The 17,620-nt window shown below is 58.2% G+C and overlaps 2 protein-coding genes and 1 long non-coding RNA gene across 4 annotated transcripts in view; 1 reads left to right on the top strand and 2 right to left on the bottom strand.

Moving 5' to 3' along the window:
• Positions 1-6,399: 6,399 nt before the first annotated feature.
• Positions 6,400-8,793, bottom strand: MYL7 (myosin light chain 7). Its single transcript, NM_001444831.1, has 7 exons — positions 8,777-8,793; positions 8,425-8,538; positions 8,156-8,231; positions 7,728-7,832; positions 7,238-7,316; positions 7,012-7,060; positions 6,400-6,575 (listed from the first exon to the last, which is right to left on the bottom strand). Exons 1-7 carry the CDS (start codon positions 8,777-8,779, stop codon positions 6,474-6,476), a joined length of 528 nt encoding a protein of 175 aa, NP_001431760.1. The 5' UTR covers positions 8,780-8,793; the 3' UTR covers positions 6,400-6,473.
• On the top strand, positions 8,144-10,011 carry LOC146395089 (uncharacterized). Its single transcript, XR_014833240.1, has 2 exons — positions 8,144-8,258; positions 9,734-10,011. It is a non-coding gene; the product is annotated as an uncharacterized LOC146395089 (long non-coding RNA).
• An 808-nt stretch (positions 10,012-10,819) lies between these two features.
• GCK (glucokinase) overlaps positions 10,820-17,620 on the bottom strand; it is a 48,492-nt gene continuing 41,691 nt past the window's right edge. For both annotated transcript variants that reach the window (XM_013985832.3, XM_003134883.3), the window contains 6 exons: positions 16,845-16,940; positions 16,545-16,644; positions 14,505-14,688; positions 13,035-13,190; positions 12,118-12,351; positions 10,820-11,937 (listed from right to left, as the gene is read on the bottom strand). In XM_013985832.3, the coding sequence (XP_013841286.1) occupies positions 11,793-11,937; positions 12,118-12,351; positions 13,035-13,190; positions 14,505-14,688; positions 16,545-16,644; positions 16,845-16,940 (915 nt within the window). In that variant the 3' untranslated portion in view covers positions 10,820-11,792. The remainder of the gene's footprint in view (positions 11,938-12,117; positions 12,352-13,034; positions 13,191-14,504; positions 14,689-16,544; positions 16,645-16,844; positions 16,941-17,620) is intronic.

Here is a 17,620-nt window from a genome sequence, read left to right as displayed (position 1 = left end):
GCACTGCTCCGGGTAAAGCAGGGTGGGCGGGGATGATGAGATTCTGCTTTGGAGCTGTGAGCTCTGTACGTCCGCTGAGCATCCTTTGGGGATGTTGCACAGACAGTGGGAAGAAGCAGGGTGGAGGGGAGTGGCAGGTCAGAGGCCACTGCACACACCCCAAGGGCGGCACAGACAGGGCACTAAAGGGCAACAGGCGGCAATACCGGAAGGGGACAGCCAGAGAAGAGCTCCCCTCCTCCCCACAGCCACAGCTCCTGCCCCTTCCTTTCACAGGTCTGCTTGGAGAGAAATCATAGACTCCATGGACTCACAGAGCCTACAGAGCCTCCAGTCTCAGGCTCCAGAAGTCTGGAGGTTCATAATACCACTGTCACTAGACATTCCCCGAACACCTGCTGTGGGCCAGGCTTGGTGCCCTGTCTTTGCCTTGCTGAAGCCAGGAAGCTGGGCTGATCTAAGAGTGGGCTGGACAAGCTCCAGGCAGACCACGGCCCGGACCTGCAGCACGAAATAACTTCCTGTGGAGGTGACACTGTGCTGGGGGCCTGACCCCCAAGGAGCCCAGAAGGCCAGATGTGAGATCTGCGAGGGGGTGGACCTGGCCCAGTGACCACCAGAACTGCTCCAGCACCTTCTGGCTCAGCTCCCTCTAGCCTGGACTCTGAGCACCGCATGGCTTCTCCCTCGGAGGAGCTGGTCCCAGCACGTCTCTAACCAAAACCTATGGGTGCCTGGTGTACCACTGAGCTGGGAGCTAGTCGGAGGGGGCCTCGTCTCCTGTAACTGAAGGTCCAAATGAAGGAAAGAATTCCAATTTTCAGTTAATCTTTCTTAAAAATGTTTCAGTGTTCCTGTAGGGCCATTGCAAAACATGCCACAATGGCATAGCAATCATTTGGAATTAGAGTTACTCGAGAAATGGCCAGCGCAGGAGGGACACCCTGACTCTCCCTTCTGTCTTCCAGAAAGCAGGAAATCCATCTCTCCTGTGAAAGGCACCCTTCCTGCACCTGGAGGTGAGACATTCTTATCGCTAGAGACTGGGGAATTCGCCAGAGACGCCTGTATGAACGCACCTGCTTACTTTGAGACTTTACTACCCCAAGCCCAAACTCTGGATTCTTCCTTAATTGAGCACCCCAGACCTCGGTTTCTTTGCCCTGTGAACTCCTCATAAATTTATTATTTCCTCGCCTAAAAAGTGTGAAAGGGAGCTCCCTGGTGGCTCAGTGGGTTGAGGATCCAGTGCTGTCACTGCTGTGGTGTGGGTTTGATCCCTGGCTCAGGAACTTCCATATGCCCTGGATGCAGCCAAAAAAAAACAAAAAAAAAACAAAAACAAAAAAAACAAAAAAAAGAAGAAAAAGAAAAAGAAAAAAGAAAAAAAAAGAAAATTAAGATATCTCGGAGTTCCCTGGTGGCTCAGAGCATTGAGGACACAGTGTTGTCACTGCTGTGTCTCTGGTTACTGCTGTGGCACAGGATTGACCCCTGGCCCAGAAACTTCTATATGCCACAGGAGTGGCCAGGAAAAAAATTACATTATATAACTCGCAATGGAAGGAATCATATTAAAAACAGAGGCAATACATTCTCAAAACCGATCTCAGAAAAGCAGACTGGTATTTGCTGTGGGGGAGGGAGTGGGATGGACTGGGAGTTTGGGGTTAATAGATACAAACTATTCTATTACATTTAGAATAGATAAGCAATGAGGTCCTGCTATACAGCACAGGGAACTATAGCCAATCACTTGTGATAGAACATGAGAGAAGATAATATGATAAAAAGAATGTATATCTAGGTATGATGGGGTCACTTTGCTGTACAGCAGAAATGGACAGAACATTGTAAATCAACTCTAATAAGAAAATTAAAAAAAAAAACCTATCTCAAAAAAAAAGGAGGTGTAAAGTTTAAATGTTTTCATTTGCAGCTCCTGGTTCTGTGTGAGGCCTGAGGACTTCCATATATGAGAACTCAGCACATCCAGAGGCTCTCTGGGGCCACCTGCAGCCAGTTCATTCTCCTGGAGAGAAAGACCCAAACCTACAGCCTTCGTGCCACATGCTCTGCTCTGGGATCTGGTGACACGAAGATCCATCAGTAGGTTCAGACGTGGCCCTGACACCTCAGAGCTTGTGTAGCTCTGAGCAGGTTGTTTAACCACAGGTGCCTGCGTTTCCCTGCCCGTTCATACTGTATTGATTAGGGTTAGGTTCTGCTGGAAGTATCAAAAACTCCAAATAGCAGAGCTTCAATCCCAAAGAAGCTTATTTCTGTTTGTGTACGACGGAGATGGGAGGTGCCCCCTGGGTTCAGCTCAAGGCCTCCCACAGCCCTGGGGGTCGTGTCGTGTGCAAGCCACGTTCCAGGGAGAAAGGCAGAGGGTGCACATCTGTCTCTTAAAGACAAAACTAGAGTTCCCATTGAGGCTCAGCAGGTTAAGAACCCAACTCGTATCCATGAAGATGCTGGTTCGATCCCTGGCCTTGCTCAGTGGGCTAAGGATCCAGCATTATCATGAGCTGGGGTGTAGGTCACAGATGGGGCTTGGATCTGGCCTTGCTGTGGCTATGGCGTAGGCTGGTGGCTACAGCTCCGATTGGACCCCTAGTCTGGGAACCTCCATATGCCGCAGGTGCGGCCCTAAAAAGTAAACCAAAAAAAAAGACAAAACTGACACCCACCTGGTTACCCCTCCTACAAGCAGGTGGAGAACAGTAGCCCTTACCCTGGGGCTGGAGGCTGGGGGGGAGCCTGTCATGTGCGGCTCTAGAGGCACTTGGCACAGGGGTACTCAGCGAGCATCAGAGGCCGTCAACACCCAGACCTGCCTCCCTTTCATGGGTGAGGAAACCCACCGAGAACCAGAGAGGAAGCAGGGGTCACTCAAGTCACTCACATATCTGGTGAGGGGGCCCGAATTTCCAGGCCTGCTCCTTTGCCTCAGAGAAGGCGTCCCGCAGCACAGTGCTTCTCTCTGCATCTCCACACCCCCGGCCCTTCTGACCAGAAGAGTCTAGAAGGCTCACGGCAAAGAAGAGGCAAGTGTATTTCGCCCTCCCATGCACTAGTCTCTCCAGCCTGATTAGACACTCCTGCATCCATGCAGCAATGAAATCAGAGCGAAGCACCAGAGCTGAGATCTCTTGCACCTCTCAGGCAAATAGGGGCTAGACAGTCAGTCTGCTGGGAGAGAGCCTGGAAGGGTGGGCGAGGCTATGAGACGGCGGGCAACAGCCGTCAGACCCTCTCCCCTAACCCTCAGGACAGGCCACGCCTCCTGGAGAAGCAAGCAGCTTCAGATTTCTCATGCCAGGGTGCAGTTGATAAAAGCGCCTGTCTTTATCAGTCAGTGGTTTTAAAACAGCTAAGGAAAGAATGTGAGCCCTGCCTCTAAGTTGGGGTGGGGGCAGGACTGGGGGCCGAATGGTCTCAGTTTCTTATTGTAAAATAAGAAAATACAACCATCAAGGGCCCGAATCCCCCTTGACCAAGCGCTGCGCACCTACCCTGCCTGGCGAGGCCACTCCGGCCTCACATCCCTGGCTGCCCACACACCCTCTCCAGGAGGGAGGGCTGAGGCTCTGGTGGGATGGAGCTTCAGGCCAAGCTGAGGGGATAAAAGTAAAACAAAATCTCCTGCCAACCCAGAAAAATCTCTCCACCAGTCACCAGAAAGAAGACATGTATTACTGAACAAGGGCTAAGCCATCTTTGTGCTCCTCACAGAGACGGCGGAGCAGGAAGAAGTCGCACCCTTTACACACCAGGTCAATCCATCGTCGCCAGGGAGAGGCCTGGGTCCCGTCTGTCACACAGCTCACACCCCTCACTGGGACTGGGGGGCACCCACGTTTGCCAAGCGCCTTTCTCTGGAGAAAAAGCAAATGAAGGAGGCTGGCAACTTAGAGCAGAGCCAGCCGGCTGTAAAGTCAGGCTCCCACCTCCAGGGCAACTGGGCGACGGGGGTGCGACCTTCCTTAGGAGAGGGGTCCCCCGGTCCCTGGGAGACCGTCCAGTGTTGTAACCCTGGCCAGAGGCTGATTTAGCCTTTAAACGGATTTACCCAAAAGAGGAAGGGAAAGAACTTACAAGTTTTCTAAATGAAATACTCTTAAGGCAAGTCTGTTTCCTTGCTTTGCATCAGGGAGCATGAACTTCTGCTCGGTTTTCATTTGCATTTGCCTCTACAGCCACCTCCACCTGCAAGGGGCGTCACAGCTCAGCAGGCAGCCCTGGTGCCTCCGGCCCTCCTGCAGGGCTCAGGGAAGACTACAGCCCGAGAGCCCACTGCTCAGTTCGCGCTGGGGAACTGCTCCGAAGAGGTAGGGCAGAGGCCAGTTTATATATGATTTGGGGCGGCGGGGGGGACTAGGAAATACATACAGTCAAGCATACATCTTGGTCAAAGATTACTGCTAATCACAAAGAACAGACATCTCAAGTTAATGACTTTAGGGCTTTTCTGTGGATGACAAGAGGCCGGAATCTGGGGTCCCTGGAATTCTTCCAAGAGATGCATCTAACTAACTATCCAGGGGCCCCGTTACCAAAGCCCAGGTGGCTCTGGTTTTCCATTAGGAACGCCTTTCAGGGGCACTGTCTGGGGCCACTGCCCGGCCTTGGGACTTAACCCTTGCGGATCTGGGTGGTGAACGTCTCTTCTTATTCTTTGTTCACGAACCTATGATCATTTTTGATCCCTTTCAGCGTCTGTCCCAATCTTCCTTGCTGAGGCCTGAATTATAAAACAATCCCTTCCTTTTTGAAATCAGGTTGTCGACCAAGCAGAACTCCTCCGGAGCTAGAATCAAGGTCAAGAACTACCGCTTGACCTTGTTCATGCTCTTCCTGGGAAGCCTGCTCCACGGGGGGGGGGGGGGGGGTGTTCCTGGATAAGCAACAGAAAGCGCCATGAAAACCAAATCTCAGGTCTCCACGCAGTCATTAAAATGACCATGTCCCAGGGGAAAATCAAAACAGAACGGACGCTTCTCCAGGTGTGGTCAGCTCCTCCTTTCCCCCTCCCCTCCACCAACCCAGCTGGCAGACTGGGCTTGGAGGGAGTGGAGGAAGGGGGCTGAGAGCTCTTCGCATTCTTTTTTCATTTTCCTTTTTGGCCGCCCCACAGCCTATGGAATTTCCAGGGCCGGGGTCACATCTGAGCCACAGGTTTGACCTACACCGCAGCTGCGGCAATGCTGGAGCCTTTAACCCACTGTGCCAAGCCAGGGATAGAACCTACATCCTGGTGCTGCAGAAATGCAGCCCATCATGTTGCACCACAATGGGAGCTCCTTACCCGGCATTCCCGGTTCCCGTCCAGAGAAGGACCTGTGGTCTGGGTCTTGCCCAGAGCTGTCCTCTCCCTGCTGCCCCTTCCTCTCCCCTCTCCCCCCACTCCCACCCTCTTCCCCTCCCGGCTGTGGGTGTTCTAGAGGGCCCTCTGTTGCCCTTTCTGTCCCCATGATGAAGCTGGCTGGCCCCAGCCCCTGGTTTCCGGAGGGGGGTGGGGGATGGGAGACCAGCAACTCCTGCCGAGAATCCCTCTCCCTCTCCAGCTGCCTGACTCTGTCACCCCAGGAGCATGGGGCCAGTTCTGGAGTATTTCCTTCAAAGTCTGCAAGTACTCCAGGCCCTCCTTCGGTGTCAAGGTGCCTCACCTGGAGTTTGGTTGTGTTTTCATTTCTTTCTTTTTTTTTTTTTTTTGGTCTTTTTAGGGCCACACCTGCAACACATGGAGTTTCCCGGGCTAGGGATCACATTGGAGCCGCAGCCGCCGGCGGAAGCCACAGTCACAGCAACGTCAGATCTGAGCTGTGTCTGCGACCTACACCACAGCTCACGGCAACGCCGGATCCTTAACCCACTGAGTGAGGCCAGGGATCGAACCTGCATCCTCATGGATCCTAGTCAGATTCATTTCCTCTGAGTCACGATGGGAATTCCATGGTCGTGTTTTCAAACTGGTCCCTCATTGCCTATCACACGGGGCCCAGCACACCACATGCGTGTGCAGGGAGGCCTACGTGAGCCCTTGTGCAGAGACGGGGGCTGTGTGGTCGGAGGTCCCAGGAGGGCAGAGTCCCAGTGTCACAGTGCATACCAGCGGGCCATTGGTTGAACGTGTGCTGAGTAGAGGCCCATTGAGGCCTGGGGAGGCAGGAATAAAGCCCAGAGTTTCCTCTCTGGGAGTGGCCTTGGGTGCCACGCCCACCCTCTCAGGCCTCGGTGTCCTCATCTGTGAACTGGGCACGTCACCATTCATACACCACGGGGCAGTGTGGTGCGAATGGAGGCCGGCTGGCGAGGGCCCGGCTGGTTCTCACAGCGATCCCTGCATTGGCCCCTGGCGCTCCCACCCCATCTGTCACAGGCCACCACTGCAGGTTCAATTCGGAGACAGTGTTTATTGAGGGGTCCCCGTGGGCCCAGCCCTGAGTCCCAGGGGCCGGCAGCCGTGCTCACTCCTCTTTCTCGTCCCCGTGGGTGATAATGTAGCACAGGGACTTGTAGTCAATGTTCCCGGCCAGGTCCATGGGCGTCAGGGCGAACATCTGCTCCACCTGCGGAGGCGTCGGTCAGAGGCGGCCCGGCCAGCATGGCCTGGGGGCCCGTGGCTGCCCTGTGGCCCTTCACCCAGCCCGCAGGCTTTTTCAGCCCAGGGCTGCGTGCAGGTTGAAGGGGGCCATGGGTCACAGAGCCCCCCCACCCTGGCCTGGCGGCCGCCCTCCCCCACATGTACGACCCCTTCCAGATGCTGCGGTGCACTGCGAGCTCCCCCGGGGGCCTCTGCACCCCTCGCTCGCCCGCCCCGCACACCCCCTCCCCTTCTGTCTGACCACCTTCGCCCCCAGATCCCAGCAGAGATGGCACTTCCCCACGAAAGCTGGGCTCTGTGCCCACGAGGGCAGCGCGTCCCCGAGGCCTCTCCGGGGCCCTGAGGGGTGAGGGCCCCGCGAGGGGGCGCAAAGCGGTGATGAAGGAGCCCGGAATCCTCACCTCGGCCGGAGAGAACTTGTCTGCCTGGGTCAGGAGAAGCTGCTTGAACCTGGGGGGCAGTGAGGAGCAGTGGGGGGATCGTGGGGGGTGGCTGCATGGGGAGGGGGACTGAAGGCTCCCATGACCCAGGAGGCCCCCCCAAAAGCACAGAAGGCCCACCCTCACAAGGGGACCCACCGCCTCCCTGCTTCCGGAATGGTGCCCCTTCCCCCCTTGCTCTACTCACTGGTCCTTGTTCACCACGCCCTTGCCGCTGGGGTCAAACAGGCGGAAGGCGCTCAGGATGGCTTCTTCGGGGTCTGTCCCTGGGAGGCCGAGGGAGCCAGTGAGCATCCACACCGCCAGTGTCCAGCCCCCACCCAGGAGAAGCCCAGGAGGAGGGGTCTCTGCACCTCCCAGAGAGGCGGGACGTGTCCAGAGCTCAGGGAGGCCGGGCTTGGCTCGCCTTTGGAGATGGGCTGGCCTGGCTGGGAGACCGGGGCTGGGGACTTGGGAATGGAGGCTGAAGGCATATTTCCCAACCTCGAGACTTGGGGTGACCAGTGCCCAGGGGTCTGGAATGCAGGGGTGGGCCCCACCCGGGGTGGGCCCCACCCCCTCTGGGGCAGCAAGGGCCAGGTGGGGTCTGGATGGGGTCTGGGTGGAAGTCAGGACAGGTCCAGGTGGGCTTCGAGCTCGCTGCCCAGCCAGGGGGGCCAGACCTGCCCCAGGCTCACCGTTGAGCTTCTCCCCGAACAACGTGAGGAAGACGGTGAAGTTGATGGGCCCCTTCCCTTCCTGCAGCATGGCATCCAGCTCCTCTTCTGGAACATTCACCTTCCCTGGGGGTGCGGGCGGGGAGGGAGATGGACACAGGAAGCTTGAGTGTCCCTGAGTAGGGCCCAGCCTCCGTCCCCTTCCACCCTCCTTCCCCCCCCTCCCCAGACTGGGAGCAGGTGAGAGGCAGCTCTGGTGGGGGAGGGGGAGGAAGGTGTGATGGGGGAGGGGTGTGAGAGGAAGAGGGAGCTGTGAGCAGGAAGGGGAGGACGGGCAGGGGCAGTGATCGACAGGAGGCTGGCCCTCTCATCAGGCTCCCCGCCACAGCCCTGCAGCACTGGGTCCTGGCCTGAGCCGCGCAGGGCCGGTGGGAGAGGGGTGCACTTACCCAGCTGGGAGTAGGTCTCTCGAAGGTCTGACTTGCAGATGATGCCATCACGGTTCTGGTCGATGCAGCTGAAGGCCTGTGAGGTGGGGGCCTCAGTCTCCAGGTGGGAGCAGCCCCCACCCCAGGGGAGGTGAGAGGTGGGGGAGACCCGCATGGTGAGCAGAGCAAGGACAGGGGCCAGGACCACTGACCCACAGAGGACAGGGAGTGTAGGTGGGGCAGGTAGCCCAGGACAGGTCCCAGGCTGTTGGGGGGGTGGGGGGACTCACTTCCTTGAACTCTTGGATCTGGGCTTGCTCGAACATGGAAAAGACATTGGAAGAGCCTCGCTGGGCCTGCTTGGTGGCCGCGGCCTTGCTCCGGGTCCCCGCCTTTCTGCTGGCCTGCAATACCGTGGATGGGGAGGGGTTTTTTCCCAGCTCCCCAAAGACTCCCTGCCAGGGAGATAGATCCCCAGAGTGTCCCAGGAGAGCCGGGGTCAAGGTCCTCTTTCTGTCCCTAGAGACCACCTCTCTGGGCCCACCACAGGCACAGGAGCCCCTGGCACACTGCACCCCCAGCCCCCAGGACAGCACCTGGGAGGCCACTGGCCTTGAGACCCCCCCCCCACCTGGCACTCACCATCTTCTCTCTGCAGCAGCCGGGTTGCTGCAAGGGGCCCACAGCCCCCTTTATGTTTCAGCCTTATCACCTGAAGCACCAAATAAGGACAGGAGGAGAGGACAGGCCCAAACTTGGCAGCCTCGGCTTGGGCTGGGGGAGGACAGGGCCCCCGAGCAGATTCCAGCCACGTTCCTGGCGACTTTCAGGCCCCGACGTGTGACATCCGGGTGTCCACCCATCCCAGCAGCACTGGATGCAGTGCCTCCCGAGAGAGAGAAGGCTCACAACTCTCACAACTCGGGTGCTGAATGAGGGGTCCCCCGTGACCCCCATCGGCTGTCCTCCCTGTGATTTCAGTCCAGCACCTGCCCAGGCCAAGAGGACAGCGGGGGAGGGCCCAGGGTAGGGCAGTGGGTGGTTCTGAGGATGCTTTCTGACCTGAGACCCCCACCCCCCAGGGACTCCCAGAGGTTTGGCTCAAGACGCTTGGCCCTGGCCGCTGGCCCCTCTGACCAAGGGGCAGCCACCCTGAGCTGGCTGAGACCCCAAACAGAACTTCCGTGTGATGCTTTCGGAGCACGGAGCGCTGCCTGGACCCCAAACATCCCTTCGGACCCCATGAAAGTGGGTTATGAGCCCTTCTTGGGGGACTCACCCACGGAGCGTGGGGCCCGGGCTCCGTCCGCTGTGCCGGAGCAGCAGCTGGCAGCTCCTTACCAGCCCAGGGCAGAGAAGGGCTGGGAGGCTGGGGACCATCCAGAGCAGAAGGAGCAGGCCACTGGCTGCCCCCTGAGCCCAGACTAGGAGAGGGCCCACTGCTGCCCCTCTGGCCCTGGGGGTAAGGAAGGCAGGAAGGCCAGCAGAGCTCTCATCAGTCAGTCCTAATGTCCCTTTTGTATAATAGGTAAGTATTTCACAATGCCTCTTTTACTCTCCTGAAATAAAATTCATCAGCTATATACCCCATCTCCACAGAGAATTTTAAAAAATCAACACAATGCCCTGAACCGTAACCTACAGGCTGGCCGGGACATAACTGATGGCGAAATGAGCTGCAGCACTGTGAGCGCTGGAACACGCGTACTGCTAATGAAGTCATCAGACGCTTGCACAAACTTCAGATGCGTAATTTAGACTCGAGAGAACTAAAAAGATGGCAAGTGTTTCCACATGAGGCAAACCGGAAAACAACGGAAGTGATTCAAAATCACAACTTTGGCTGAAGTTCTAAATAAAACGACGCGGTCATTCCAGGTTTGCTGGGTGGTTCCTCTCGCTGAAAAGTGAGTGTACCTTAAAATCTTGCAAATATGTGTTCATACGCGACTGGGGTTTTGTGTAAGGTGGTCTTAGACCCTGGGCTGGCCCGCTCAAAATAGGCATTTCATTCAGGAGCATCAGGAAGGCCCCTAGAAATCATGTGACTTCTTTTTTTTTTTAATGGCCACATCCGCAGCATTTGGAAGTTCCTGGGCCAGGGATTAGATCTGACCTGCAGCTATGACTTATGCTGAAGCGGCGGCAATTCCAGATCTTTTAAGCCACTGTGCCAGGCTGGGGATGAAACCCACGCCTCCGAGGTGACCTGAGCTGCTGCAGTCAGATTCTTAACCCACTGCACCACAGCGGGAACTTCACATGACTTTCTATAATCCCGGCCCCTCCCAGTCACTGTCACAACCCAAGTGGCTCCGAGGGACCCCCTGCAGCAGGACCAGTCCCAAGAGACCAGCTGTGTCCCCCTTCCCAGAACAGCCCCACTCCCTCCTGCACGGTCCCTTGGAGCTCTCGGAGACCCCAGAGCTGCTAAGCGATTAGAGCAGGGTGGAACCACACTCACATCCCACCGGCTGGTGGGCAGGAGGCGGGGCCAGCCCAGGACCTTTGACCACAGCTCCCATGCCACCCTGTTCCTGTTTCAACAGCCTGGTCTGTCCCTCTTTGCACTCGGCATAGCTCACTGGAGAGGACGGCAAATTCCAAGGCACGCCTGGGCCTGCAGAGTGTCTGTATGCACGCGTCCTTATACACAGAGGTCAAAGAACGATGGACAAGATGTTCTAAGCTTTTAAAACTTTTAATTAAAAAACCCCACCCGATCCCAGACATGGAGAGGTTGGTGTGGTCCATGGAGGTCTGGTGAGAAGAAAGAGGCCTGGGTTGTCCCGCGGGGGTATGCTGAATGCTGCCCGGGTTTCCTTCCCAGCCAGCGCCATGGGAGCTGAGGACTCCATTCTGGAGGTGCTCCCAGGCCTGTGTGTGGGTGGAGGGATGACTCCTCTTCCTGAGACCCTCTGGGCAGGGACTCTGGGGGCTCTGTCTCTTATACTTCCTGGGAGGGTCCATTCCAGAAGCACGAACCACTCAGGAATAGCAGTGTGGGAGGGAAAAGGCTGCCATCTCCAGGCCCTACGGTACCTGCTCCATCCTCCCATGGCCCAGTGTCGCTGCAGCTTCAGCAAGGTCGCAGCTCTGTCCTCCCACTTCCCAGGCCTAGGTGATCAGCAGCTTCCCCAGGCCCCCTGTGGAACCCAGGGCTTCCTCACAAGGGTTTCCTCCTCATGTGGGCTGAGTTCCCAGGGAAGCCAGGCCATAGCGGGGTCTAGAGGGCACCCCCTTTCCAGAGCCAGGGCCTAAGGGTGGCTGAGCTAGGCTGAAAGCTCCAAGAGGCAAGCAGTGCAGACATGCAACAAAATCCTGAGTTAACTTCCTTCTGGGTCCTTGATTCCAGCAAGAAAGGCGAGGTACTCTGGGGGCTCCGTACCTGCTCATCTCAGCCCCCAACCCAGTCAGGGCCCTAGGGCTGTCCTGCCAACTGACTCTGAGAGAAGAGGCCAGCCGGGGGCTCTCCGCATTCCTGGAAGAGGTCTTCCCCATCTTCTGGGGTGACAGTGGGGATAGGAAGCGTCCAGGGTCCTTACAAGGAGAAACCTCTTGACTGAGCCCAGTTGGGAGGACCTGTCAGGAGCGTGTCCCCTGAAGCCCAGGTCCAGCGGCTGGCCACAGCCTCCTCGTTGCCTTGCAGCCTCTATTTTCACTGGCCCAGCATGCAGGCCTTCTTAGACGCCACCGCGGAGATCAAGGCCGCGCCCCGGCCGCTGCCCTCCTCCGACTCGATGAAGGTGATTTCGCAGCTGGGCGTCAGCCTGCGCACGCTGGCGTGGAACCGCTCCTTGAAGCTGAGCAGGGGGGGAAGCAAGGCTGCCCTTACGGCGCTGAATGCAGGGCAGGGGCGAAGCAAAGGGGAACCTTCCCGTGATTCGGCGGAGACTGAAGCCGGGGCTCTGCCCTTAGGTCGCGAACTTAAAAGGGGGGAGGCTGGGCCCAGCAGGGAGGGGCAGACCGCAGCGCGGGCTCACCTGGGGTGCAGCTTGTACACGGAGCCGTCCACGCCCACGGTGATGCGCATCACGTCCTCGCTGCGGCTCTCGCGCATGCGGTTGATGACGCCTGCCAGCCCCGCGGCGCACATGTGCGCGGCGCGCGTGGACACGCTCTCGCAGGCGCGGCGCACGATGTCGCAGTCGGTGGCCGAGGGCCTCAGCCCCAGCGTGCTCAGGATGTTGTAGATCTGCTTGCGGTCGCCCGAGTCGCTGTGGGGCGGGGGCGGGAGGACACTGCTGCAGGGAGGGTCGCTCGGTCCCCCGCCAGCTCGACCCCCCACAGCGGCGGCCTTTTCCCCGCCCCTTGACCACGTCTCCCAGCCAAAGCTCTCTCGGGACTCCGGGGCCGGAAGGGAGAGGGTCCGATTCCGCCAGGGACCAGCGGTGACCTAGTTGTTAACCCTTTCTCTAAGCCAAGGGTCTCCGCCCTAACGTGGGTGACACAGCTGCGCCTCGGGGCCGTTGTGTGGATGAGACGAGATCCACTGAGGGTGGGAGGCCGCAGGGCGGACGCAACGGCTCCGTGAGCGGACTCCCCTGGGGGCCGGAGGCCACCTCCGCCCCCGGCGCCCCACCCTAGGACCCTGCCTCCACCCTGGGCCCTTGTCCCCGGAGTCTCGCTCCCGAGCCCAGCCGCTGGCACTGCGCTCCGCAAGTGGCCCCTGAGCTCGCTCCCACCGCGGGACCTCACGCCAGTCCCGGCCCCGGCGCTCTCGCCCGGCGAGCCCCACTGGAGGCCCCCGCCCCTACCCCGGGCCCCGCCCCCTGAGCCCCGCCCAGGACCCGCCCACCCGTGGAGCCCCGCCCCCACGCTCCAGGCCTCTCGGTCCGGGAAGCCGCCCGGTGCGCGCCGCCGCCAGTGCCCCGCCCACTCGCCCCCGCGCCCCGCGCACCTCTCCACCTGTGACACGAAGCGCGTCTCGAAGGCGCCGCGCGTGCGCAGCTGCTCCGAGGCCTCCCCGTGGAAAAGCAGGTTCTCGTCCACGAGCTTCAGCAGCACGAGTCGCACCAGCTCGCCCATGTACTTGCCACCGATGAGCTTCTCGTACCTGGACGGAGGGCAGCGGTTCGTCCCCCGCAGGGAGGTCCCCAGAGCGGGCCGAGACCGGCCCCTGACCCATCACGGGCGGGGCGCTGTGGCACCCCCCCACCTCCTTTGGCAAAACTCCTGGTTCCCACTTTGCAGCCATCGGCGCTTTGGGACCCTGGGAAAACGCTTTACCGCAGGGCCTCAGTTCAGTACCTCTGAGACCTTCCTCGGGAGGCCCCTGCCCCGCGCCCACTCCAGTTCCTCCACAGCCTGGGATAGGTGCTGTTCTCATCACCGAGTGACAGCTGGGAAAGCTAAGGATCAGAGGGCTAGTGACCACCCGCGCACTTGCTAGGGCTCTTAGGCCTTACAGAATGAGCTGACACATTCTGTAAGCGTCCACGTCTTTACCTTGTAGAACAATGCATACTACCGACTTGTAGAGGTTTTGTTTTTTTGTTTTGTTTTTTTGCCCCTCAACATGTGGAAGTTCCAGGCCAGGGATGGAACTTGCGCCATAGCTGTAACCAGAGCCACAGCAGTGACAACGCCAGGTCCTTAACCTGCTGAGCTACAAGGGAACTCCTTGGTAGAGGTTTATGAGAGCCACGGAGGTGTGCCTGGGGTGCAGAAGGCAGCCGATAAAGGGCAAGCTCTGAAGGCTGGTTCTCAAGCTGTCTGCAAATCCCCAGCATTCTACAAAATACTACCATTCACTCTGTGAACATGTTCAGATCTGTACTTTGGGAAACTCTGGGTTAAACCCAACTGACATTGCTAGGGGCATCTCAGAGCCCTCCTGTGCCAGGGGTCACCCGTCTGAAGGGGGTAGGTCCTGGCTCATCTATCCATAGACACTCTTTTTTTTTTTTTTGTCTTTTGTCTTTTTAGGGCTGCACCTGCGGCACATGGAGGTTCCCTGGCTAGGGGTCCAAGCAGAGCTACAGCTGCTGGCCTACACCACAGCCATAGCAACATTGGATCCAAGCCGTGTCTGCAACCTACACCATAGCTCACAGCATGGCCAGATCCTTAACCCACTGAGTGAGGCCAGGGATCGAACCCGCAACCTCATGGTTCCTAGTCGGATTTGTTTCTGCTGTGCCACAACGGGAGCTCCCATAGACACTCTTTTGAGGACAGATCCTTTCATCTCTCACTGTTCCTGGTTTACGGAGGGCACGACATGTGTGTGAGCTGAAGGAAGAGACAAGCCCGCTTACGAAGGGATTGTCAGTTTGCTTTTCCCCAGAGCTGTTTAAAAACAAGGCCATTATCTTCTAGCGGGCTGGCCCCATCTGCTGCCACTGGGCGGGGGAGGGGAGGTCCTTACAGCTGCTGGCCCGGGTTCAGGGAGTTCTCGTCCACCACGCGGTCATACTCCAGCAGGAACTCGTCCAGCTCTCCCGAGTCCCCAAAGGCGCCCCACTCAGTGTTGACACACATGCGGCCCTCGTCCCCTTCCACCAGCTCCACGTTCTGCATCTCCTCCATGTAGCAGGCGTTGCAGCCCGTGCCTGCGGGGGAAGGGGCGGCAGCGTCAGGCCCCACCAGGGGGTTGGGGATGGCGGGACCTGGGCTGCCCCCTCTCCTGGGTGTATCCCCCTGTGGGAAGCCCTGTGTGGCTGTCTTCCCAGGTTCCTTGAGCCTCCCAGCCCCCACCGCCACCCCCCACTACTGTGCGAGGAGTCTCCCTGCATCCCCTCAGCAGAGGAAAACCAGCTCACCCAGGAGCTAGAAGACCTGGGTTTGCTGTGTGACCTCAGGTAGCTAAGGCCACCTCTCTGGGCTGTCCCTCTTCCAAAAGTTGGTAACACCTACTCCTCCTCTTACTTGAGTAGTTGGAAGGAGCCAGGGAAGGAAAATGCATCAAAGTGCTTTGCCAGTTAGAGGTGGAAGTGGGATGCTATGATTTTATCTTTACTGTGCACCTCCCTTGTTTTCTGGCACTTTCCAAGCATGAGCTCTTCCGTCCACGGCCCTGTTTCCAAGGGGCACCCAGAAGTGAGAAGGGCACAGTGTGGGCCCTGGGGAGCAGCACCCGGGTGACTGAAGGCGCGCCTGGCTATGGAGTTTGTCATTTACAGGGTCTCCCGCAAAGTGAAAGTATGGAGTCCTTTGTTCATAAATTAAGGGTTTCAAAATGTGACAGCAAAGGATCAATCTGAACGTGACTGCATATCCCTCAAGCCATCAGGGACAGCAACTCACGTGCTGGCCAGTGGAGCTGCTGGAATCGGGGCCCAGCGATGCAGGGCCTTCCAAGTTTTTGTGGGGGGATGGGGGGAAAGCCCACAGAAATCCAGACTTTGATGTGGTTTCTCTCAAATTTTAGCTCTCGGTGATTATCATAAACATGGTTTTAAGCAGGGAGCAGAGTAACCACGAGTGTTTCGGGATGGATGTGACCTCCCGCCCCTCTGCCATCTCTGCTCCAGGAGGGGCAAGCCTGAGTCAAGCGGCCGCAGAGCTCCGGTGCAGGTGTCCTGGGGAGCTGCGCCGCAAAGCCCTGGAGGAGGGAGCCGGGGGTGCTGGCCAGGGCCCCTGGAGCTCCTGTCGGGTGTAGACTTAAAGGAACCTTCTATCTGAAAGGTGAGCATGAAAGGAGGAAAGGTGAGACCCTCATGAGGCCAAGGAGACCAGGCTGCCCCGTAAGACACGTTCGTGCCTTGGGAGATGGGTCCTAAGAACACAAACAGAGACCCCCTCGGGGCGGGCTCTACAGGGGCCAAGGAAGCATCGGCAGACTTAAGGCTGGCTGACTTCCTAGGTAACCAAAGCCCAGCGAGCCCGGGGAAATACCCGCACGCCTGTGCGTCCAGGAAGCACTCCTGAGTAAACACTCATTGTGAGGCCTCGGGAACTTCTGGGAAGGGCCTGTGGTTGGTGGGAAGGTCCACTGGGCCCCGCGCTGCCTCCTTTCTCGGTAGTTGCCTTCACGCTGGGCAGGGCAGAGGCTTCCCCTGGGGTGGGGAGCAAGACTGTCCAGGAAGGGGTGACGCCACTCTGGTTTATCCTCTTCCGCTTGGACAGATCTGTCCAGGTCGGTCGATTTACCAGATAAGGTGAGTTAATGAAATGCTGATGGGCTGCTGTACCATCTGATGCAGAGACTGGCGAGTGTTGAAATGCTTGCTATCAATAAACAGCACCTGCATTCAGAACACCCCTGCTGCTCCCGGGGACTGCCCAGGGCTCCTGCACCACTGGGGGGCCGTGCCTGGCACACAGGCCCTGCTCTGACCATCATCAATTGCTCAGGACTTTGGCCCTCAGGGCCTGAGGCAGAGGCAGGCAGCCTGCTGTAGACAGGAGAGCCCCCATCTTTGGTGAAGGCCGAGGCCCCCAGATAGGGCAGGGCGCACATTCTTACCCACAATCATGCCAACCTCACATCGGCGGTCTTCATAGTAGCAGGAGATCATCGTGGCCACAGTGTCATTCACCATTGCCACCACGTCCATCTCAAAGTCCTGCCAAGAGGCAGAGAGGCAGTGGTGATGGGGGGGGGGGGGGTCTTGGCTCAGCCTGCTCGGGGCTGGTCCAAGTGGGTGCAGGAGGCAGAGACCCCTTCCAGGAGGACACCTGGAAGACCCTCCCTGGGATCCTGGCCTAAGGCGGGTGGGGAGAAAGGGGGAAGGGGGTGCCCAGGACAGTCACAGATGCCACTCACCCCTCTCCGTTTGATGGCATCTCGCAGGAGCCCCACGATGTTGTTCCCTTCTGCTCCCGAGGCCTTGAAGCCCTTGGTCCAGTTGAGAAGGATGCCCTGGGGTGAGGGGGGAGGAGGGCTTTGGTGGCTGCCGAATGCTGGGGGCAGGGGTGAAGGACGGGGAGCTGCCCGGAACCACAGGGATGTGCCTCCACTTTAAAGCCAAGGAAACTGAGGTTCAAGGCAGCCATATACCTTTGAGAAGTGTTGGAAATAATTCCTTACCAATATCTCATATTTCTGCAGGGCTGGGTCTCAGCTAATTTAAGAATGCTTGTATGGGAGTTCCCGTTGTGGTGCAGCGGAAACCAACCCGACTAGTATCCATGAGGACTCGGGGTTTGACCCCTGGCCTTGCTCAGTGGGTTAAGGGTCTGGCGTAGCCGTGACCTGTGATGTAGGTCGCAGATGTGGCTTGGATCCCGAGTTGCTGTGGCTGTGGTGTAGGCCAGCAACTGCAGCTCTGATTAGACCCCTAGCCTGGGAACTTCCATATGCCACGGATGCAGCCCTAAAAAGCACAAATAAACAAACAAAGAATGTTTGCATGGGTAAGCCCAGAGTCATCATCCCAGAGAGAGCACAGGTCCAGAGGGGAGCAGTCTGCCTGCGAGGGTAACTTCCGGCCCTCAGTGCATTGTGGGGACTGGGGCTCGGGAACCAATAGGAGATGTCACTCCTGCTTCTGCCAGGAGCACTGACCCGGCTTCCTCTCCGACCCAGAAGTCTTGTGTGTT

This window comes from Sus scrofa, chromosome 18 (assembly GCF_054392235.1).
Source record: "Sus scrofa isolate SSC_HxYL_T2T_F1_AM1 chromosome 18, Sscrofa_HxYL_maternal_Yorkshire_Landrace_v2.0, whole genome shotgun sequence".
Lineage (NCBI taxonomy): Eukaryota > Metazoa > Chordata > Mammalia > Artiodactyla > Suidae > Sus > Sus scrofa.
Note: the sequence above shows the minus strand (reverse complement) of the source record. Positions and strands in the feature narration are given on the sequence as shown.